General features: G+C 39.9%; 1 protein-coding gene across 1 annotated transcript; it reads right to left on the reverse strand.

Annotated features, from left to right (window-relative positions):
* Nucleotides 1-2815: 2815 nt before the first annotated feature.
* LOC122842563 (hexokinase-1-like) lies at nt 2816-25258 on the reverse strand. The gene is made up of 21 exons (XM_044136556.1): nt 24905-25258; nt 19403-19565; nt 17386-17534; nt 17193-17312; nt 17004-17099; nt 16824-16923; nt 16557-16740; nt 15278-15433; nt 15102-15189; nt 13400-13545; nt 13122-13314; nt 12933-13044; nt 11834-11979; nt 8413-8532; nt 8246-8341; nt 8062-8161; nt 7192-7375; nt 6946-7101; nt 5697-5784; nt 5312-5457; nt 2816-4350 (listed from the first exon to the last, which is right to left on the reverse strand). Exons 1-21 carry the CDS (start codon nt 24965-24967, stop codon nt 4200-4202), a joined length of 2757 nt encoding a protein of 918 aa, XP_043992491.1. The 5' UTR covers nt 24968-25258; the 3' UTR covers nt 2816-4199.

A 25258-nucleotide genomic window follows, 5' to 3' on the forward strand; every position in this document is an offset into this window, starting at 1 on the left:
AGATTCTATAGTTTATATTGTTAAGTTGCTATCAATATGTCAATCTATAGCCGCGTGTTGAAGAGAACCGCCATGTGTGGTATGTTTATCTCAGATTATTAATTAAATATGTGTTTTTCCATCTTGGTTTGATCTGTGCTACATCGTTAACTCTAGCCTATCTGCTGAGTTCCTCCCTCTTCTTGTTTGTCTCTCTAACAAACCTTCATAGAAGACCTAGATCTACTCTAGGAGTAAATTAAATAGACTGATTATATTAGTGTCTATAGAGATCATTTCTATTCACTAATGAGGTTGCACTGGATTTTATTTAGGGGTTTAACAGTAAAGGAAAGTTGATCCATATATATACCCCACACTTTTCAGATTTTTGTTTGTTTAACATTCTGAAAACTTTTTCGTCACAATTGTGCACGACTTTGTGTTGTGTTGTGTTTCATTGTGTAAGATCCCAATGAAATACAGTGAGTTTTGTGGCTGTAATGTGACAGAATGTGAACATGTTGACCGGATGTGGATAATTCTGTGAGACGCTGGATGTGAAACGGGGAGAGGCATGGTGCAAACTGAAACCGACAACCTTCCTGTGAAATGCTGACCTTTGAACTACAGCGTTTATTTAGTGTTTACATTTGTAAAATACTGTAAATAAGAGACAAAAAGACTAATTGTGGCTTTGTAAAGTTTGTTGATGTGTGAAAATAAGTATCTTTTTGCTTCTGGACAACTTCACCTTTATTCGCTCTCTCCAGCAGTAAACTTTTGCATTTTGAAGTTGCTTTTAAAAATTGTAGTTTGTGATTTCACAGAGAGAGTTGAGTGTTGTTGGTACCAAACTTTTAGGTTTGGAAGCCTAATAATCACTGATGTTGAACATGTTTTTAGTAAAAATAAATCTAACGTTTGCTGCAGGTTTGGCCTCATTAAAGACAATGAAGAAAGTCACATGCAGTGCTGAGAAAAAGTATTTATCAAATACATTTTAATAAACAAATACCCATTGCCTTTCTTAAGATGTTATTTTTAGATGAGTTATCCATTTTAATAGACCGGTCATCTTGGGAAGTTCACCACTATCGCACGTTTTCTCCTTTTATTAACTTAGGCTACATTCACACTGCAGCCTGAAGTGACCCAATTTAGATTTTTTGTCAAATCGGATTTCTTTGCCGTGGCCGTTCACACTTCCAAATGAATGCGACCTGTGTTCTCCAGTGTGAACTGTAAACGGTCTGAAAGTGTCCCGCATGCGCAGTAGAGGGCGCAATAACGTCAGCGTTCTGCCAACCGCCATAAAAAGAAGTGCTGGTGTTTATTAAGTAAACATGGATGCTAACGGTGGAGCATAGCTTACATATGAAGTTGTTGTCCGACTGGAGGCAACACTTTAACAACTTAATCCTCATTATCGTCCGCCAGGGTTGTTGTTTTTCTTCCCGCGTGCACATATCAGGACGCAGAATAGTGACGTTTGTCGAGTATTAATGACGTCAAGGTCGCTGAATGCGACGTTAGGTCACATTTGAATTGGATGCCCAAGTGGCCTGGGTCGCATTCGAAAAGAATCCGACCTGTGTTGTTCAGACAGTCATGAAAAGATCAGATACAGGTTGCATTAAGACAAAAAAATAAAAAATAAATCGGAATTGGGTCACTTCAGGTTGCAGTGAATTTAACTCTTGCCATATTTATGTAATTAATTCTTTCTTCTTAAAATTATTAAATTTCTCAAGATCAAGACATTTTCTGTTGCTCCTTTAGATATTTCTAAGTACTTGGCCGGCAGGTTCTTTTGAAGATAGTTATTGGAAATTGGACTCAGATTTGGTTAAACAAAATTAATTCATGATTTACCAATGTGGCAGTTATATTTATATTTCATATATGATCAGGTTTGTTTGAATCAGTTTTTGTCCATAACAAAGTGCAAAAAATATTATAAAACTGCATTTTATATTTACTCTGACTCACTCTGTGTGATATTAAAAATTAGTTTGAAGATTGGAAAGTGAAATTTCAAAAGTAAGAAGAGAGAAATAGTTTTTTCCATCTCTATTTTCTGCCATCAGCTGCTGCAGCTCAGGGAAACTTTAAATCCCCTTGAAAAAAATCACAACAATCAATAAGGATGTTGTTTCTAAAAAAGTAAAATTCATCAAAATATGTGGAGGAAAAAATCAGTACAAGCCTATCTAATTAGCATACATTAGTGATATTTCTTCAATAAGCACACATTACATATATTTATGGTGCAGTCTTATTTGCAAAAAAATATGTATATATCATTTTTATGGCCAGGTTTTAAGAAAAAGTTACTTGTGGAGGCTATTGATGTTTAAAATAGTAATGTAAATATCAATATTTGACCTGTGATTATGTTTTGATGATGTTTCAGAATGTTGAATAAAATTTGTTGAGCCTTACATCTATATGTTTTTTATTTCATTATTGTGGCCTAGATGCAGAAAATCGACATGAGAGTGGTAGGAATGGACTTCCTGTTTCAGTGCAAGTGTGAATCATACAGTCGAGACATTTAAAATTAAAATATAATAAATCAGCATCTGAGGGAAACAGTCTGGGGAAGAAAGTGAAAATATCTTCTGAGAAAAAGTTAAGGATTTGTTTATTTTTTTAAAGGTGAGTTTTATGAAGAGCAAAAACCTCTTAAAGGAGCATTAAGCAGATTATGTAAATGATGTGGAAACCAGTGAAGTTGTTGCAGGTCAGATGAGCTTCATTTTTAAAAAAATTATTTGCTAATTTCTGAAAGTAAGATGGACTCAATCAGAAATAAAATGGAGCGTAAAACATGCACACCACACTTTTTAGATTTTTATTTGGAAAAATTGAAAACCGTGTGCCATTTTGCGTCCTCTTTACAATCATGCACTCCTTTGTGTCAAAAACATTGAATTTCAAAATCTAATTAAATGAAATGAAACCGATCGAGCAAATACCAACTGAAAACCGCTGCTTCAGATGAATTGAGGTTCAATTTATTGAGAGTCAGACTGACAATGTGCAACATGTCCAGTCTGGGTTTTGCAGACCAAAGTAAGAAAAACACCTGGATGCCTCACCGGAGTTGGCAGACGGACAACAGGACAGGAACACAGACAGAGAACTGGTTTTAAAACAGCAAAACTCAACCAACAGGACAGAAAACAGAAAAAGTTCCACTTACAGAGTCAAAATTTTTTAACAACTGATCAAATACCTGGACAGTTTCTACAGTGGAATATGCACACTTTAAAATATCCAAGCATTTCTTTTTGCTTTTAGTCAGAGATTTCAAAGAATCTTAAGGTTGCAGAACAACCTTAAAACTTTCCTGAGACTTTTATAAGAAAAAAAAAAACTACTTTATAAAGTAGGGGTAGATTCATATATCATAAATGTATGTTGCACAGTTTGGTTATTTTTTCCCCACTGTGTTGGCACTTCGCTCTTGCGGCTTTTCTAGCAGCTGCGATTAGCACCAGCAGCATGAATTGTTTACACCAGGCTGCAGATAAGCTGCAGCCAGAGAGCAGAGCAGAGACATAACATGAAGGTTTTTGTGCACAGGAAAAATTCAGGGAGGGGAAATTAGCCAGTGGCGAGTTGTGTGCGCATCATATTTGCAGCAGTAATATTTTTAAACATAGTAATAAAATAAATAACAACAATGCTGAACACACTGCATCTTATCTGGGTGAGACATTAAAACCTGAAGCACAAATATTCCCTTCCTTCTCCATCAGATCTCTTTAAATAATCCTGTAAAAATAGTAAAGGCTCCAAACAGACCCACTCTGGTTTGAACTGCTTAAAGTCCTGGATGTGTAACAAAATAAAGCTGATAGGAAAACCGCCTGCATGCAGTAACAAGAGGAATCCACCAGGTGGAGACAGAGGCGCAACCAAGCGTGGGTAATATATATATTTTATTAGATTTATTTATGTTTCGACAGATGTTTTATGCTTATAATTAATTATAATTAACCTTTGAAATCACAAAATTACACCCTAAAGAGGCAGGATGCCGATAGATATAGTCTAATTAAAATGGATCACCTCTGCTGCCAAACAGCAGAGAAAGAGGACGACGTTCCCCTTTCTGTCTCAGGAAGACACATGGATGAAGTAGCAGCTGGAGTGTGAGGCGCTGAGGTTGGCTGCAGTGGACTGAAAGCCATACGCTGCCTGATATGTTGTTATTTTTTACTCTTGACCTCTTTCCTCAAGCGGCAGGCCACCGCTGTGATGAGAGCGGCTCCGGTGCCGCTGCCGTCTTCAGACAGCAGGAAGGTGACGCTGCACTTCGGAGCCAGATCTCTGACCGTCTGCTTCATGATCAGGGAGAAACTAGGCAGAAACACCAGACGTGTGACAATCAGTTTTACTAATGGATCATTCTGTTGGTTATTCTGTCACATTGTGTCAATTTGTCACTTAATCCTTTTTATACAATATTAGAAATACATAAAAATGCAAATTGAAGTAAGAAAATTTACATTTGATTGCATACGATGCAATAACATAGCGTCCCTTCAGTGGATGTTTGATCGTTTGTAATAACAAATATTTCTAACATTAGTAAGTTAGAAGGGTGCAACTTGAATTACCATCAATAAAACTGATCTGATTTTTTACTGTTTGGATTAACTGATTAATGACTGGATAGCAAAAGGTTCTAAAAAGAGCTTTGTTTTTCAGAATTTGAACCAAATGAGTCGTTCTGGGTTCTGCTAGACGACAGATTGTCCCAGATGTTTTTGCGATAAACGGTAATATTGTTGTTTTGAGACCATTTTCAAGTAATATAACAGAAATAATGGCACAATAATGCAAGAACACTTAAATTCTAATGAACATTTAAAGACTGGAGCTGGAACATATTTTAAATATACAAAATAAAAAAACAACAGCAGCAACAAATAAAATGAATTATGAAGCGTCTGTAAACAAAATGATTTTTGTTAGCTGAGCTCAAAACACCAGACAGAAGAATTTTATCATTCAAGTTTTAGTAAAAAGAGAAAAATAATAAATCAAGCAAGTGAAAATGAGTTTCTTTTCATTTATCGTGTGATAAATTTATTGTTTTATTGTGACAGGCCTAGTTCTGGGTTGAACATTACATTTCTTAACTACAACATACTGTATACATTTTTGAACCGTTTTGGCTTAATTGCTGCTCTGAGTTTGTCGCTCTTTTGTTTTGGTCCGTATACCTCAGTTAACAATTAATCAAAGCTAAATTAGCTGACGGTTATTTAATTAATCAGAGCTAATCTGATTAAAGGCTTCGTTATGTCACACTTACTGTGGGTGTAACTTGTAGAGTGTGCCGTCCACTCCCACAGTGATCTTCAGGTGGTCCAGTCCCCGGTTCTCCCGTATCTTATCCACGACAGCTGCCACCCCGGCGCCGCACAGCTGAGCGCCGCGCCGCGACACCGCTCCACACACCTACCGGCACAGAGCCTCATCATCACTGCAGCATCCAACACATTGGACCAGCTGCCGCAATTTGCAGCAACAGAATGAGGATATCATTGATTAAACCTAGAAACAACACACGGGTCCGTCTGCAGCTCCGTCAAACACTTTTTCATTCAACGGCATGACAACGAGATTCTCCTGTTCTCGGTTTGAGTTCATGACTGAGTCACTTAGTTTTTTTTAATTAAGCTTCCTGTTCACCTTACCTCCTTGACAATGATGCTGTCGTCACAGGTGCTGTCCAGTCCTAAATGCTGCAGGATGGTTCTCACCTGCAGCAAAGCCAACCTGTCACTGAAGACGCAAAACGTTATGATTAATTTAAATTAACCAAACCTAAAGTGGGTGAAAAGCATGTCATGATGTAACTGTTTTATATCACTATCCAGGGTTTCCTCCAGTGCATTATAAGCCTGGCGGGCTACCAGGCTTTACTTGTCCCCCCACCAGGCTAGGCACTGCTAATTAATTTTAGTTTTTTAAATGTTTGCATTTTTGAAGACATTATAGGTGGTATTCAAGCATTAATCTAAGTAAAGTGGTATTTTCAAATTTCCTGTCAACTTTAAACATTTTAGAACTCAAAAACACGGCAGGCCGCAGAACGAATGGCTGCCCTGGCGCCCCAACCACTGGGCTTATCAGGTTTTCTGGGGAAGCCCTGTTATTGATTAGTTTGACTTTTGTTTAAAACATCTAAAACACTTCCTTAACTCTTGATGACACATTTCCCGTTTTATCCAGAGTTTCCTCTGAAGTTGTTGTTATTTTCCGCTTTCACATCACGCAAATTTTATTTTTATTTTTAAGCCGTTTTGAGGCACAGTGGCAAAACCTGAAACTGCTGCAGTGCAAGTTACTTAGCAGGTTGTTGCTAGGCAACCAAAGAGAGCATTAGCTGTTGCTAGGCAACCAAAGCGAAAGTGGCACCTGTTTTGACTTTAGGAAAGTTGGAGAAATTATTGAAAATTGTTTCAGAAGTAATATCTATTGATATTGATCAGGTGTCTATTTATTAATTTATTGTTTGCCAAACCCTTAAATCAGGGGTGTCAAAGTCAAATGGACGGAGGGCCAAATTAAAAATTTAGCTACAAGCCGAGGGCCGGACTGATCGAATGTTCATTGAGATTTTTTTAAATGACGCATTTCGTCTAGTGCAGCGGACCGGCCCAAGCCTTCGTAAAATTACTGCGGACCGGGGGGGGGTGGGTGCGCGCGTTGTGAGGATCGAACGGGGGGGGGGTGCGCGCGCGTTGTGAGGATCGAACGAAGGGCGCGCGGGCCGGTTCTAATAATAAATCAAGATCATCCCAGGGGCCGTAGAAAATCTTCTCCTTGACTCTGACATATGTGCCTTAAATGTTTCCTGCAGGACAAACTTCCTTTATATTTGTTTCTCGGAGCCGCAGCTCCTGCAGGTAGAAACCTACAGACAGGCTGCTTGTGTCTTACCTCTCGATCTGTGAGAGGAACTTTGTTTCGAAGATGCCTCTGGTCTTCAGGGTTTCAGAGATCTGCCCTCTGAACAGGAAGCCTCTCTTGGTCATGTCTATGAGGATGTTCCTCACGATCTCACCAAGGTACATGCCGCTGATCATCTTCTCATATCTGGAACGTGAAACACAAGCGTGTAAAAACGCCCCAGAACTGAAAACATCAGCGAGTGTTTCTGTGCAGGACGGAAATGTTTCTGATCACCTTTGCTTTCCAACGTTAAGAGAGAGGTCATCCACAGCCAGGTCGTAGTCCGTCCTGAAGTCGTCAAGGCAACCGTTGTCTCCAAAAGCTCCCCACTCCATGTTGATACACATGCGTCCCTGATCACCATCGACCATCTCAATGTTCCTCATCTCCTCCATGTAGCAGGCGTTACTGCCGGTTCCTGCAGCCAGACGCACAATTAAAGCCGACCCAGCGCGGGGAGGTGAATATTGGTCATTTCGGCTGCGTTCACACTGCAGCCTGAAGAGACCCAGTTTTGATTTTTTATTTATTTTTGCATTAATGCAACCAGTATTGGATCTTTTCACGACAGTCTGAACTACACAGGTTGGATTTTCTTTGAATGCGACCCAGGCCACTTGGATATCCGATATTATCCGATTCAAATGTCACCTAACGTCGCGTTCATCCGACCTGAGACTTGACAAACGTCACTATTCTGCATCCTGATACCCTTAGGCAGAAAAACAACAACCATGACGGACAATAATGAGGATTAAGTGGTTAATGTGCTGCTCCGGTCGGACAACTTCAAAATCATAAGCTATGCTCCACCGTTAGCATCCATGTTTACTTCTGCTAACAACGAGCACTTCTTCTTTATGGAGGTTGGCAGAACACTGGGAACGCCCTCTATGTGTGACGTTATTGCGCCCTCTACTGGGCACGTGGGACACTCTCAGGCTGTTTGCAGTTCATACTGGAGATCACATACAAGCCTCGTATATTCAAAAGCGTGAATGACCACGACAAAGAAAATCCAATTTGACAAAACAAATTGGAATTGGATCACTTCAGGCTGCAGTGTGAACGCCGCCTTAGACTCGACATATAACAGGAACTAACCAGCAATGAGTCCAATCTCACAGGTGGGCTCTTCGTAGGCACAGGTCATCATGGTTCCCACTGTGTCGTTAACGATGGCCACCACATCCAGCTCGAACTCCTGAGGAAGCAGTCCGACCCATCATGCTAAGCTACACTTTAAACTACCGCTGTAAACCGAAAGATGCTCATCTTTAAATCTGACCTCGGTTCTCTTAATGGCGTCCCTCAGCAGTCCAACAATGTCTTCAGACTCGCAGCCCGTCGCCTTGAAGCCTTTGGTCCAAGTCAACAAGATGCCCTGCATGCAGAAGCGGAGTGTCATGAACTGCCCAGCGACTCTGGAGCAAACGAAGGAGAAGATTTACTCACAGCATCCAGACCCGTCTGCTGGCAGGGGAAGGAGAAGGTGAAGCCCAGAGGAAGACATGCGGTCTTCATCCCCATGTAGTCCAGGAAGTCACTGATGCAGTGCACTATGTGGTCAAACAGCTGCAGCAGAAGAAATGATTTTAAATATATAGAACTTGATGAAAAAGCTTCATGCTTTCAAAGTTATTTCAGGTTTCCTACTGAGTAAATCACACCTTTTTATAAATAAAACTAAAAATGTGAGGTGGATATACAATGCAGTGAAAAGATTTTCAGATCAGAAAAACATTCGAATATCAGACAAGATTACTTCAGAAAATACAATAAGCACATTTTCAAACAACTTTTATTTTCATTTAGGCAAAACAGAGAAGAACACATTAAAATCAACCTGGATTTAAAAGTAAATTTCCACTAAACCCAATAACTGCTTGTTTCACTCTTGGTTACCACAACTGGCATTAACCATTTGCAATAATTCAGACATTGATCTCAGGAATGTAAAAAAATGTATTGACTTACAATTAAATGCCTATTAATGGTTTATTAGACGATAAACTAGTTCCAATTATGTACATTTAGACCTTTTCTTAGTGTTTGTCATTTGGACACCGTCCAGCAGAGGGCGCCACTGGCTGCCCTTAAGCGGAGCCAGTTGATACAGAAATAAAATGACGGCTATCTCAGAACAGGAAAGAGAAACAGTCCAAAATGCACGTTATGCGATTCTTGATTCACTAAAGTCCCAAAGCTCTGGCTCCTAGTAGCCCTTTCTGGAAAGAGTTGATAGATGTCAAGGACTTCATTTCTCAGCTGAATTTCTTTAGATCTGGTTTGTTGATGCTTTTTGCATCTTTTACGTTACGCAGACAGACAGATTCTATATAAGTGATTTATTGATTCTACAAGTTGATAATCAACTTGTAGCCCTATAGTTATCCCATAAAACCAGTTGGTTTAGATTTATTTTTCCCTTAATTAAATCATCAATGGAAAATTACATTGTGTATTAACTCTGGTTATATATATATGGCTGATATTAAAGTTATTTTGATGATCTGAAACATTTAAGTGTGACAAATAAAGCAAAAAGATCAGAAATCTGTAAATGGAGCAAATATTTTTTTCAGAACACTGTAAATAATATATTATGCAGTGTTGTAAAGTAACGAAGTACACGTACTTCGTTACTTTACTTAAGTACAATCTTCGTGTATCTGTACTTTACTTAAGTATATTCAATAATGGATACTTTCGACTTTTACTCCACTACATTTTACAGTAAGTATCTGTACTTTCTACTTACTACATTTCTACAAAACCGTCCCGTTACTCGTTACATCCAAGTCGCATTGCGCTTTTTTCCCCCGTTAAAATATGAAGTTCAGGGACTTAAGGCGCTGTAAATCCAAGCAATAACTTGACCTACTAATTACTGTCGTCACCCATCCTCCTCCTTTCAGTCGCACGCTGAGCTCCCAGACATGCGCAGTGGTTTCCACTAAGCGGGAGATGATTGTGTCTAATCGTCAGTAATAGAATTTCGCTACATAAATCATAAGATTTGGCGACATGTAAAATCAGCAGCGCTTCACTTTCACAGACGGTGGAAACTTCGTCCAACTTTTAGCGTCACTTGGAAAGGAAGCTTAAAGAAAGGTAAGCTATGTGGACCGGATGTTAACAAAGCTAGCTGTACAGAGACACATATGGTGCATCTGTGATGAAAAAACGTTGTCAGTGATGCGCTTAATTATTGTGTGGAAGTGTTGTTTTAGGTGTCGCATATATGGGACAACGCTGTGACCAAAAATTGCTATATAGTGATAGTGATGAACGATCCGATTCTTCTGGACGGATTTTTACCAAGTCCTGTAGGACTGAAGCCTCACTGAGAGCCGTTCTTTGTTCTTGTGACGCTCTGCATACACTGCAGTAGCTATTATTATTTTATTTAATTGGCCAATAAACAAAACAAGAACGTGTAACGCAGAGCTGCTCATTGCTCTTTGATTGTGTTGGTAACCTGTCATGGTGGCAGACAGGGTGAGAACCGTCATTGTCCTTCTGCCTGGTTACTTCTTGCTTCTTGCACCTTGGACAGTATTCATAGTTGAGTGTTGTTTACCATTGGGGCATTGCCTTAATTTCTATGTTTAATGGAGCAGACAGTTGTGGTTTCTGACATGGGTGATATGGGCAAACATCCAGGGTGGTATCTTTTAGGGATGGTAGGAGACCTCCTCGGATTGTGCCACAGAGATGGAAGCAAAGCAGAATGAAGAAGAGTTTGAATTGATAATGATACTGGTTAAATTTATTTCAGCTCTCAGTATTTAATATCTAGGTGTTTTTATGGGAATGTGGATTTTTCAAATCAATTTGAGAAGCAGTTTTGAAAGGTGCACTTCATTTTATTGTCATGTAGCGCAGGGTGCTGGTCTTTGTCTTAACTACAACACTAAGTGGCTCCTTGGTTGCATGTTCTCCCTCATCCACCTTCTTTCCATCCCCTTTCTGTTGGATTTCTTCCAAAATAAATGCCATTAGTGGCAAAAAAGTGAAGTTCATGCTATGTTAGAACAGGAGACAAGATGTTTCCATCCCTGAAATTATGATGCATAGAATCACAAATCTAAATCTAAACTGTCACAGAGTAAACACACTAAAAACATGCTTTATCTGTGACATTGTTCATTAAAGTGGCACATATTTCATGTATTAAAATTAAATATGATAGGTACGCTTAATGATATTGTATTAGTGATTAGGTAATACATTCAGGAAGTACTTTTACTTTTGATACTTAAGTATTTTTAAAAGCCAGTACTTTTTTACTTTTACTCAAGTAAAAATGTTAATGTGGTACTTTTACTTTTACTAGAGTACATTTTTGTCCATGTATTTGTACTTTTACTTAAGTACATTTTTTTAGTACTTTCTACAACACTTATGGGTCACTGTTGAATAACTCAATCACTAATTTAATCTCACGGTGACTCAGATTAGACACAATAAGTTCATCAACAAAAACTAACAGGAAAAAAAAAACCCCAGGGAAAAGGTCTTTAAAGGTCTAAACACATGGTGGAAACATGTTTGACGCTTTGTAGTTTCCACTGTATCCACACTGAGATTCACAGCCTTCATCCTAAGAGTGAGGGTGAGGAAGATCTAGAGGAAGCAGATTAGCTTCAGCCAGTGCAAATCTGTTAAATTCAAATCTAAGCTTTAAAGATTGTTAAATTGATCCTAATCTGAACCAATCACTTCATCTGGGTTGACAGTTTTCCATCCAGCCTTCGTCTCGTAACCAGCAGGCCTCCTGTTCCCAGTCCCTTAATCCCCCCAGTATGATCTGGTAAACAGGAACTGAGGCTAAAGCTTTTTACCAATCCTCAGATCTCCTCAGGGATCTCACCTCTTCTCCTGTGCCCTGCATCACTTCAAGAGGAATCGCGTAAATCTTGTTGTGCATCTCCACCGATTTCTTCCCGGAGCGAATCTTGACCAGCAGAACTCGAAAGTTGGTTCCCCCCAAATCCAGAGCCAGGAAATCCCCATTCTCTGCACGCCCGTGGAAATGTAAGAATGAATAAACAAGTAGCAAAAGCAGCCACGCTTGTGATAAGCGGCACAAAGATATTTCAGCATTAAAAAGCAGAAATTAAAACTTGATCACAGAGTTGGTACCCTGTAAAGTTTTGGATTTTTAAATTTTAACGTTTAAAGAAGTTTAACAGAAAGTATGAGAGGTATGAGCTCATGCTAAATTGAATTCGATTTTTTATTTGAGTAGTTCTGAGTAGCAGGGCTGAAACGATTAATCAGATTAATTGTGATTAAGTGATTATGAAAATAATCGTCAACTAATTTAGCAATCAATTAACTGCTAACTGAAGCATACAGACACATTTGTTGACAGAACAACACACTCAGAGCAGTAAGAGCAAAACTGTAAAGAATATAAATATAAAACCTTTGTTTGTAAATATGTTCAACCAAAAACTTCTTCACTTGGTTAAAATTACTGTATAAAAAGTCTCCTATTAAGCTCCATTTTCTATCCAGTTGTTAATTGGTTAATCCAGGAAATAGTCAGATTAGCTCCAAATTGATGTTAAGCTGAGCAGAGCTCAGCTTTTTACGTTGTATTTTATAGCTGCAGATTAATTCTTTTTTTACTTTTTTGGTTAAAATTTACTCATGATTTCCTATGCACAGGCTGTAATACACTGTAATACGTTTCTCAGTTTATTGGGTTTAATTATTTTTTTTCTTGATTTGTTTTACCTTATTGCACAGCATGTGGGTCCAACTACTCTTGTTTTAAATGTGATTTATAATAAACTGAAATTTACATTCAAAAGTGTTTATGTACTCATTTAAAAAGGGAATTAAATTATTTGCAATGTATGAAAGAGATTTAAATGAAAAATCAGCAGAACATGCCAATTTTTGCATCCATCAGAATAAACGACAGATTAATTGACCATGTCGAAGCTGTGAGTGAACGTTACCTGTGCCGTCAGGTGTGCTCCGGACATACGTGGGCAGCATTTTGACGACGGCGACGTCCTGCGTGCTTTTCGAAAGGCCTTTCTGCATCTCTGTCCTCATTCTGTTTTTCACCTAAAACAACACAGACATCAGCAAACCAAACGGGGAAAGAGTCGCAGACGACAGCGGCGGCGGGACTCTCTCCTCACCTCCAGCAGCTGCTCCGTCGTCAAGCGGAACTTGGACAGAATCTTGGCGATTTCCTGGGTCTGTTCGGCGAGTCTGTAGGCCACGGCCGTCACCATGGCAGCTCCTTTCCCGCTGCCGCTCTCCGACAGGAGGAACCGGACGTCGCAGTCGGGGACCAATCGTCGGACGGTCTTATGGAGGCGACGAGCGTAGCTTCAAGCGGACAGAGAGCATCAGCCGCTGTCTGAATAATCTGTGTCATATAAACGGAAGGGGGGGTGTGTATCAACACACTCACTGCGGGTGCATCTTGTACAGAGAGCCGTCGATGCCCACGGTGGTTTTGAGTCGCACCACTCCCTTGTTCTCCTTCAGCCGCAGCAGGATGCCGGCCAGGGCAGCAGCTACCAGGTTGGTGGAGCGATGAGAGACGATGGAACAAACCTGCAGGATCGAAACCAAAGAAAGCAGAACGCTCATGTAGCAGCTGAGTGCATGTGTAAAAAAATCCTTAAAATTAACATTGACTACATACAATTGGTGCAAAACCAGAGAAGGATTCTTAAAGAACCAGGTGTCAAACTCATTTTTATTTTTGGGCCACTTCAGCATCGTAAATATCCTTAAAGGGCTGGTTAAACTTATTGATACCAGTTAACAAGCTCGTAAAGAATTACAGCTTTTCTCTAAAAATTTTATATTTAACATATTTTACATTGTAAGTTGACACTATGCAAAAAACTGATTTGATTTTTATGGCGTTCTAAAGCAGCGGTGCCCAAAGTGCGGCGTGGGGGGCCGTTTGTGGCCCCTCCAAAAGCAGTTCGACAATGACAGAAATTTGGCCCGTCCAAAGTGACTTTTAATTTTTAAATCGGGATGTAATTATTACCAACATCATTTTCTCACAAAGGAAAATGTTGGGTACAGCAAAAAGTGTAATAACCAAGATTTTATAGTAAATAGATAAACGTTTATCCAGAGATTTTTACAGACTTTGCTACAACAAATTCAACTTTTATTTCATTTACTGAATTTGGCCAATTAAATAACAAGCATTTTTAAAGAAAGTGACCCTAAATTCTGGTCTTATAACTGAGAATAAATTTGTTATACTGAACCCAAAAGAACTTGAGGTAACACTTTATTTAAAGGGGTGTGCATAAGACGGACATGACACCGTTATAATCATAATACAACATTTGTCTTTATGAATGTCATTTGGTAAATAATGACACTTTTAAAGCAAAGTTGCATTAAAAATCTATTAAAGAGTAAATGTTACATTATCCTGTCAATAATGAGCCTTTTAATGCAAGGTTCTATTAAAATTAGCATTAGAAATCCATTAAAAGTGTCATTACTTACTTACCTAACCCTACTTGATAAAGACTCCTTCATGTTTATGACAGATCTTGTATCGTGTTTATGATGTCAGTCTTGTGCACACACCTTCAAATAAAGTGTTACCAAATTTGAAAACAAGATGCCTTTCTTTGAATATAGTAAACCTGGAATAACATTTTTATGTTTAGGATCTATAATGAGTAAACTCTCTTTTCTAAAAAAAAACAACAAACAAACCAAAAAAAAATTTGATGACTTTACTGGCTTTACTGGTTCTCGTTTTTTTGGGCTGCGAGTTCTTTTGAGACACAATTTTGGTAAACGTGACAAAAGGTTTCGACACCCCTGCTTGGGAGTGTTGAGGGCCACATAAATAGTTGCCATGGGCCGGATTTGGCCCACGCGCCTCCAGTTTGACATGTGTTGTAGAGGGTCCAGAGTCCTGGATTTACAGAGGATGGTTCAGGTCGAGTCTGGAAAACCATTTTTCTGTCGGCATTACATTTCATCTCATTATCCTGTAGTTTTAATGCTTCATGTGTTTTCTGGCAGAACTTATCAGATACTTTGTTTAATTTCTTTTAATAAACTGTATATGCTGATTCACCTACAACGTGATATTATGCAAGATGTGTTTTTGCAAGAATACCCACATGCTGTACAGCGATGCAGTCCTCTGTAGACGGCTCCAAATTAAGTCGACTTAAAATCTCTTTTGCTTTGATTAAACCTTCCTTACTCCTAAACAAAAGCAAAGGTTAGAAGGAGATTTAATATGTTAGTTTATTATAACGACGGGTATTTTTGTAGAGTTACTTTGTGGACTTACTTCTCTATTGCTGAGACGAGTTTGGTCGGAAGTGTGCCTTTAGTCAGAAGCTCTGCAGTGATTCTGCCCTCAAACAGCAGCCCCTCTCTGGCCATCTTCACTAGGATGAGACGCACCAGCTCCCCCATGTACATCCCACTGACCATCTTCTCAAAACTGCAGGACACAGAAACAAGCAGCTGTTTTTTAACATCTAATAGTGTTATAATAATTCAACCTTCTCATCTTTTCTTCAGTGACAACCACAAAATGTCAAAGCTTTTCTTTTTTGTTTTTCCTGAACAACTTCTTCTTCCAGAATTGCAGGGGAAGTATTTGTGTATTTCCAGCCACAAAGCGCCATTTTGTAGCGCAATCAAGTTGTTAAAAAAAGTCCTGTATATTTAAAACATGACTAAAAATATTTGACTTTGTAATTTGACGCCTTAATATTGGCCTCTGTCTGAGCCCTCCAATGTCTCCAATATCGGTTCATGCAAAATAAACTTCTCAAGACTCCATCAATGATATTCTCTTCTTAAAAATCTTCCATAAAGCCCAGATTGTTCCCCTGATCTCTACTTAGATTGTCTCTCCTTACCTGGAACGTCAGATTAGACGGTCAGCCATGTCTTGGTAGGTGTACGATACTGTTTCCACTTTCAGATGATAAAATCTCTGAGATGTTTTTAAGCTTGAAATATTGTCTTCTAAACTGTAAACGGCTTTACACTTTCTCCCTGAGCTGTCTGCTGTGTCCCTCTGTCTAATTGATGCTGTTTATTCTCTAACAAAAGAGCAGCTTAATTCATACTGAGATTGAATTAACTCTATGTAGTCCTGAGAGCATTTCCTCCGACTGGAAACCTTCGAAACCATTGATTCTTTTCAAACTCCACTTTTGGTAAATGGTAAATGGACTGAACTTACATAGCACTTTTCCAGTCATTTTGACCACTCAAAGCGCTTCACACTAGAGTCACATTCACCCATTCGCACTCACAAACACACACCAATACGCAGGTCGGTAGGCAATTTGGGGTTAAGTGGCAGGAGGAAGCTGGAATCGAACCTACAACCTTCCGATTGCAAGACGACTACTCTACCATCGAGCCACAGTCAAAAATCCAAATTTTGGGTGGATTTTTGAATGAAATCTCAATAACTTACAAGGAAGCTGTGGTTCTAATGCGACCGACTGTGAAAAATATCAAAACAAAGGAAAGCAGCAGACCTTCTCATTGAGCTGTTTTGACAGTAACTGCTGTGTGAAGACAGCCGCCCTGTAGCATTAACTCACAGCTGTTTGCCCGGGTTGAGAGAACCTCGGTCTATCTCGAGGTCAAACTGTGTCCTGAGGTCCTCCAGACTGCCGTCGTCCCCGAACGCGCCCCACTCGGTGTTCACGCACATGCGGCCCTCGTCTCCCTCCACCAGGTCGATGTGACGCAGCTCCTCCATGTAGCAGGCGTTGGTGCCGGTTCCTGCAGGCCCAAAAACAGAACCAGCGCTTTAACTCGCTTCGCTAATCGGACCCGTCCCCCCTCCTGTTCCAACAAAGCCGCACCGATGATGATGCCGACTTCGCAGCGCTGGTCATCGAAGCCGCAGGTCATCATCGTTCCCACGGTGTCGTTCACCACTGCCATGATGTCAGCCTCGTAGTCCTGGAATGAACAAACCGTCATACGGATGAGTTTTTCCCGGTTGTCTGGGCCGACCCACTAGGAATGATAACGAGACTCACTCCTCGTTTTTCAATGGCTTTGTTGAGCAGCTGGACGACGTCCGCCCCTTCTACACCGCTGGCTTTGAAGCTCTTTGTCCATTTTATCAAATATCCCTGGGAAAGAAACATTTCAGATTGGATGTCAAAACATAAAATCTTCAACATCTGGTCTCTGCTGCAGCTTCAACTCCTTTAAAAGATGTTTACTTCGTTCAGTTTGGTCTGTCGGCAGGGGAAGGAGAAGGTAAAGCCAACTGGGAGTTTCTTGTCTTTGATGTCGTGTTTCTCCATGAAGTTTCCGAGACACTCCGCCACATGGTCGAACAGCTGGAGGAGAGGAGCGGAGGGACAAGGTGAAGGGAAGCTGCGTTCGTGCTCCTGGACTTTGAAATTAACTCACTCTTGTCCCGCTGCCGTGCAGGATTTCGTCCGGCGTGTCGTAGACCTCACTCTCCATCTGAACGGTCTGCTTATTCCCGTGGCTCACTTTGACACGGAGGATCCGGAACGCACTGCCTCCCAGATCCAAAGCGATGAAATCCCCTTTCTCTGTAGATTCAGAGACGATGGAAAGAGGAGGAGAAGAGATTACATTGCAGGAAAGAAAGTACGGTTTTGCAAAAAAGTCTTTTCAGGTTGAAACTATAAGTATATACATTTTCTTCAAACTTAAAATGATAAAGCAATACAAATTAAGAAAATGATGCTTAGATTTCAAACTTCTATGTGAATTAAACAGTAACCTTTGACTGGCCCATTCAAACTTTGATCTAAACCGGTTTATTCTGGTTCTAGTTGTGAGTTTAGTCCTCCTGGAAAGTCTTAAATCTTTTGGAGTCTTGAACAGGTTTTCTTGCAGAGCCGCCCTGTATTCATCATCATGCGAGCTGCAAACTTGTTACGTTGAATATGGGTCACGATGTGACAAACAGCCTGACTCTAAAACGTAAAGAAAGACATGCCTTATTAAAATGTCTATTCTGCAATCAGAGTGATGCAATGTATGTCAAAAAATAATGTAAAATAATAGAACAGGATCAGTCTGTGCTCTGTTGTTGGATCATTCTCCATTCGAGGCAGAGTTACTGTATGCAGATGGAAAACTTACAGCTTCAGACTATTCAGTCCAGGCGCAGCATCCTGGATGTTCTGAGCTCAATGGTTAACATCACCATGGTGACATTAATCATCTAGTCAACAAGGAGGATTTTCTCCTTTGCTATTTTTAAATCTGTTCATAAGCAAGGCTGGGAAATATAACATATAACACCTCTGGAAAAAAAAATTAAGAGACCCCTGCACTGAAAACTACTGAAAACCTCCTTGTTATTCCACCAAATACTGATTTCTGAACTATTCCTGAGTTAAAACATTTGTATTGTTGTTTTCTTCTATGCATTATTTGAGGTCTGAAAGCACTGCATGTTCGTTATTTTCACCATTTCTCATTTTCTGCTAATAAATACGAAATTTTTGCTTGGCATTTCAGAGACATGTTGTCAGTAGTTCACAGAATAAAAGAACAATGTTCATTTTATTCAGACCTATAAAGAGTAAAATCAAAGAAACTGATCATTTTACGTGGTTTAGGAGCTTGATATTTATGTTGGAGTGCGTAAAATACACTAAAATCTGTGAAGAGATGCTTTTACGTTCATTTATTAATGAGTTCCGTCCAGAACAAGTGTTGTGTTTTGTTTGAGATGTTCATATTTATTCGTGATGGTCTGTTTTTAACAGTTTTTATTAAAGGTGAAGCTTTTTTTTTAAACAACATTTCAACAAGGCATGTGGCGTTTAATCTTTCTGTTTCTGAATGACGCTACAATGTAATGTTTAATAGTTTCAGGTTAGATAAACCACATAGATTTATTACATAGATAAGTCGACTTAAAATTATTCTGGTAATAATTATTTTCTACTTCCTGTTTCTGTCCACTACTGTGTTTTACACAGTGCAGCTCTCATTGCAATGACTCAGTACAAACGTCACTGGCATGACAAGAGGCGCCGATCCAAGGTATTGATCATGAAACAGCTTGAAAATCCATCATGCCTGTGAGCAGGAATCACTTTGAATCAACGTTAATTTAACAATCCAGATGAGAGAGCAGCGCAAGAACCAACAAATGCTTCCAGTCAGGGTTTATCTCTCAGGAATACGAGTCTCTGTGGGTGATTACCAGGCTTTTATTAACTTGATTCAGGTAGCAACATCTAAAACACGAAAAGCAGCATTGAAATCTACTTGGCTATTTTAGACGCCAAAACATTTCGTTTTTAAGCAGGGCATTTAATTCCGAAAAGTAAACAAATGCAAGAAAGATTAGTATGTGTAAAAATAGCAGCAGCATAATCCTGGCACAGACCCCAGGTACTTGGACGGATCATGATTAATCTCAGAGGAACTAACTCACCTGTTCCATCCGGGATGGAGCGAACAAACGTTGGCAGCATCTTCAGTGAGGCCGTGGCGTTGGTGTCACTGCCCAGACCTTTGATCAGCTCCGTTCTGAAGCGCTTGGTGATGTCCAGCAGCGTCTCATCAGAGAAGCGCATGGAATACAGGTACTTATCAATCTGAAAACACACATCAGGAAAACGACGTTACATTATTGGTCGTAATTATGGATGCAACGATTTATTGGCCAGCCGATTTATCGGTGCCAATTTTCCTAATTTTGGGAAATCGGTGTTGGGCCGATTTTTACATGTGAAGCCGATCTTAGGCTTTTATCTACCTCGGCAAAGATATTTAAATCAACCGCTCTCTTGTTCTGCTCTGCTGTGAGACAGGTTTGACTAGCAGACCGGCCCACCAGGTCAGGTCTATATATTTGCAGTTAACAATAGTCATCTCACTGTTGGGAACTCATCAACTTTCTTACTACATTTAGCAACATTTTAGACAAAAAAAAATTGGTATCGGCCAAAATCGGAATCGGCAGGTCAGGATTTTTAATCTGTGATCGGTGATCGGCCAGAAAACTGCAGTCGGTGCACCTCTAGTCGTCATGTGATTATAATTAAGGCTACAACGAACGACTGATTTAGTAATGGAGTATTCTGCAGATTATTAATCGGACAAAAGAAATGGTCACATTCCGCTGATTTTTCAATTAATCACTTAAGCTTATTTTATACAATATTAGAAAAAATTGAATAAAATATGAATGAAAAAAAATGAATAAAAAATTGTTCAGATTATTCAGATTTAAGTAAAAAAAAAAACATTATCTCGTCCAAAAAAATGCATCTGCAGCTAAAAAGTACTCTGCCTTTTCTGATGGACTCACATCAACACAGCGTAGGGATGATTTGTTGACTATTTTGTGGATAACCAATTAATAATTGGATAGAAAAAGGTGCTAATACAATTTTTTTGTTTGTTTTTTATGCAGAATAGGAACCAAGTGATTCTAAAACTGTCACTTGAGGAGTTCTGTGGAGATCATCCCTACAGATTAAGAAGGTTTTCTTGTATTGCTTCAGCCCCATTTGTCTCAGATTTTAATCAATGCACCAAATTTTGTAACATTATATCATTGAGAGGAGAGTCCAGGATGTGTCAAACAATGATGCTAGCATGACCAGGAAGGGGATTCTTTATAGGTTGGACAAAAGTCAACAATCAGTAACAGAGAAAGCAATTCAAAAGCTAAACTGATTAGTAATAGTCCAAACTCATCTGATAAAGAGCCATAAAGTAACTATCATGGTTTCCGGTAGCTACAACGCTGCCCTGCTGGCTCCGCCCACTCCCCTGGTCATCACCGATCCTCGTCAGAGTCATCTGGACTTTTAGGGAACAGGATGTTGAGCAACTCTGGTGAAATTCAGTTTTACTGCACACACTGCAATAAACGACAAACTTTATGTGATATGTGTGGTGAAGGAGAATCAGGATGAATAAGAATGAATCAGCAGTCATCTCAGTTTCAGTCGATGTGTGTGTGTGTGTGTGTACACTGTGGTACCCATTCGGTTTTATGTGGGGACAAACACAGTCGAATGGAAATGTCGAAAGTTCCTGTTTCATAATTTACATACTTGCTATTTCTTGTAACACCACAATCCTCAAGGCAGCCTCAGAGGGCGTGAATAGCTTAACATGAATTTTAATTTTATAGATCAGAAAGCAAACAGCTGGTCATTAAAGGGCCAGGTCAGCTTTTCTGACTCACAGATAAAACAACCGGACAGAGAACAGAATAAAAACACACGGCCAGCTCTGAGTTTATGCCAGCCGCTAGACCTGCCCTCACGTCATCACGGAGTCTCTTCCTGTTGGAGCTTCAATAATCAATAATTAAATCATTATTGCTGGCTACAACTGCTCTGAAACACAATGTGTGGTTAATCGGCGCTCAAACTGGAGGATTTTAATGTTCTTCCCATAAAAAAGCAGCGGTTTTAAACTCTGCTTTCAGCCAACCAACATCACAGGACTTTCTCTCAGCTAATCCTCTTGTTTAGAGGCTGTGCTCCTCCGTCAGGAATAACAATGTGCTCCACGGTTCCCCGTGGAGCAGGGAAATGAGAAAGGCATCCTGAGGTCTATTTGAACAACAAACTGTTCTCAGCTGATCTTTTATTACAGAAATGAGACGTTATCAGCAATAGAACTCCAAATGGTCCCAGGGGGATGTGAAAAAGCGCAAAAGTATCTACTTTTTTTTTTTTTGTTCTCATATTTCCATGTTTCAGATTATCAAAAAAATCAGATTAAACACAAAATACAACTTTCAAAGGATGCACTGTTTGTTTTAGCCTTGCTAAAAACGTCAATTGGCTCTAATAACTGACAAGGTTTACAGTTCTATAAAAGTTTTTCAAGAATGAACCTGTTTAAGGTCATGCAGCATCTGACTCTAATTTAATTCTGGGCTTTGACTGGACCACTCCAAAACCTTAACTTTTGAAGCCAGTCAGGGTTGGACTTGGTGGTGGGCTTCTGAAAACGTTCCTACTGCACAACCAAAGCAGGTCTAATACTTTTCTTCAGGTTTTTCAAGTAGAGAGGAGAATTTATGGTTCCATTAATTACAGCAGGCCAAAAGGTCATGAAGAAGAACGACTCACCATCACCACGTTTTACTGTAGATGCGGAGATGTTCTTCTAAAATGCACTTACTACATGGGATGCACACCTTCAAAAACATTTATACCTAAAGTTTGTGGATCATCAAGATACTTTTTGACAAACTTTCCAGACCTTTAATGTCAATTGCTCTGTTTCTCGTCTGTTTTTGAATTTTTCTTGGTAGCGACATGATGGGTGGCTTTTTGAAATCTTTCAGATGCAGGTACATTTGCACATAATTAAAATGGTAAAACTGCTGTTTCTATTAACTGAAGTTGCTGGAATTATGTGTTTATAAACAATATAAAATGGGTTTGCTAATCGGAAATAATTAAGCTCAAAAAAAGAAAGTAAATTGCTTTGCAGAGGCAGGAGCGATACGTTTCCACCACTCTGTTCCTGACTCAGGATGAACCGCAGCATTTCTGACTCAGCATTTTTTGCTAATGCATAAGCATGTTTTAAAGCACCGCATCATCTGATGCGACAGAGCTCTAACAAATAGAGACTCAGAATAAATCTTTTGCTTGGAGGTTAAACTGCCTAGTTTTTCCTCTTTTAACATTCCCTGAGGTAAGACTGAATCTCCAGACATAGTTTTGGGAAAGGTCACGTGTTTCCCCTCAACTCACCTCTAACACAACTCAGAGTCTGCTTTACAACTCCTCCCCCGAGTCCTTCCGCCCATCCTCCTTTCTGTTTGCATTCTTTTCCTTAACAAAGCCCCGTCCGCCTCCTTCACGCACGGAGGTTCAGGAAAACTCAATGCAGCTACGAAGTGTGTGTGTGGGTGTGCGTGTGTGTGTGTGTGTGTGTGTGTGTGCATGCAAACACACAACAGCCTCAGCCTCACTATGTGGAAAAATACTGACTTCCACACTGCCCCCTTCTGTACGGTCTCTCATCCCAATTTAAGCGCGCACACACACACGCACACACACACACACACACACTCATGCAGACATGGTGAACTGCCGTTTCAGATGGGAACTAACTGCGCATCAGGGAGTCAGACAAGGTCAGCGCAGCAGATTCAGCTGACTGAGTGGACATCAGCACGAAGAGCCTCAATATTCTGAATACTTTTATAAAAATAAAACCATTCAAACTTCCACTTTAACTCAATTTTACAAGAAAGTTTGAGCAAAACATTTCCCAGTTTTAGTTTTTGAGCTGGAAAAGTTTTTATGTATTTGATAATTGAAGCCCTGATAAACTCCACGTTGGCAACACACCTGCCGATCGCTGCGCGCAGGCATAAGCCCTCTGCTGTCACCTGTGGTCACATGGCTCAAAGCTGGCCTATTTTAGGGAGCCAGCGAAAGGAAGAGAGCAGGAGTAAAGAAGGGAGGGAGATGTGTTGTGTTACATCAGGCACCGGCTGCAGATGAGGGCTGTTTCGCCTCTACAGGCCGGGATCTGAGAGAGGCAGCCTCGAGGGTCGCCTTGTGTGATTTGGGGGAAGAGATAGAGGTAAAAACAGACGTAGCATGTGAGAGAGACTATTGGTGACGTCATTCAGAAACCTTAAAGAGAAAATACGTGAGAAGAAAGCGAAAGAGAAAGAGAAAGAGAAAGCAAAGTTCTGATGTAAAATCTGGCTAAAATAAGAATAAATATTAGTTTTACGGCTGGTCTTACGGGAACTGATAGTGAGTATTAGATCTACAATAGCCTACACACACACACACACACACGCACACACACACACACACACACACACACACACGCATACACACATACACCATGCTGTAAAATCAGCTAAAACTGGTCCAGTTAGTTTTTACACAGGACGTCATGCACAAAGGACAGACTTAAAGGCATCGCTAATTATCCTTCATCATTCACAACATTCATGCATTATAGATGTACTGACTTTGAAGGAATGTTATTCGTTGCCTCTCTCTATTATTTTTTTTTCCTTTTAACAAGAAAGCAACACAGATAAAATTTTGAAATAGTGCTGCACCAGCCAAAAACTGAAACATTTCCCTAAATCAGCTCTGAGCAAAGACTAAAATGATTATCTGTTCATTACAAATATCAAAACTAAAAGTTCCTACTTTTTTCAGGCACTGAATGCATCAGCACACTTTATATCTTTGGGTTATGTTAAAACTGATTTGGAGGTTTATTTCAATGTGAATGATCTGGTCACTTACTGTCGGATTCAAGCAAACAGAAAGTAAAATATCTTTACACATCTTACTACCCAAAAAATATTGACTGATATTGTTATATCCTGCTGTGTTACAGTCCTTAGGAGAAAAAAACTGGCTAAAATCAGCATGAGCAGGTTGAATCCAAAAGACAACGGCATATCGGCAGCAGCCGGTAAAAGTTTGATCAGTTCACACACGACCTAGAGAACAGATATAGATCTGACCACCGCTGAGCGGATGACTGTGAAAGTACAACTTTAACAGGAGAACAACAGAAACTCGTTGACCCTGAAACAGTGACCTGCCTCCTCATCCTTGCGGTCTACTCTCCAGATCACTCACTTCCTCTTCCCCTCCGCCACACCTCCCGGGCTTACATCACGGCATCAGTCATATGTGCCATCCCTCTTTACACATCTTACTACCCAAACAGTGCGGTTAGTCACGTCTCATCGGGCCACGTTGAGGAGGCAAATATCTCCAACGGTCAGGAGGCTGTTTTTTTTATTTGCACCAACTTTTTACCAAAATAAAAGTCGGTATTCCCTGCTTGACTCCCACATTTCAAAGCAGTGCTGACATGTAGAGGCAAGATGGACACATGTGGGTATTCTCCTCTCAGCATCCATTGGACAAACACTCAGATTGGATTAATAATTGAGAAACAGACTCACCTTTTTAGCTTTGTCATCCTTCAGCTCTGTGAAGAAGTAGGCTAGTAACTGAGCTGCGATCATCCTGCTGCTTTTTCCTTCTCAAACACTCATACAGACTAACCCAGAGACTTCTGTCTCTACTTCCTACCCAAACCCACAAAAGTAAATTTAAGCAAAAACAATTTTAAGAAACCTAACTAAACTTCGGTTTTGAGCCCTATTTCCCAGCGCGGAAGATTTAAAGATATATCCCGACTCCAATCCGTTGATCCTAAAGCAGCCGGACACTTTTTGAGCTCTTCTGTGTGAGAGAGATGAAGCCAGGAAACACGAGTGAGGCAGAAAGTTGAGGCTGAAGCAGGAAGGGCCACG

This window comes from Gambusia affinis, linkage group LG02 (genome assembly GCF_019740435.1).
Source record: "Gambusia affinis linkage group LG02, SWU_Gaff_1.0, whole genome shotgun sequence".
Lineage (NCBI taxonomy): Eukaryota > Metazoa > Chordata > Actinopteri > Cyprinodontiformes > Poeciliidae > Gambusia > Gambusia affinis.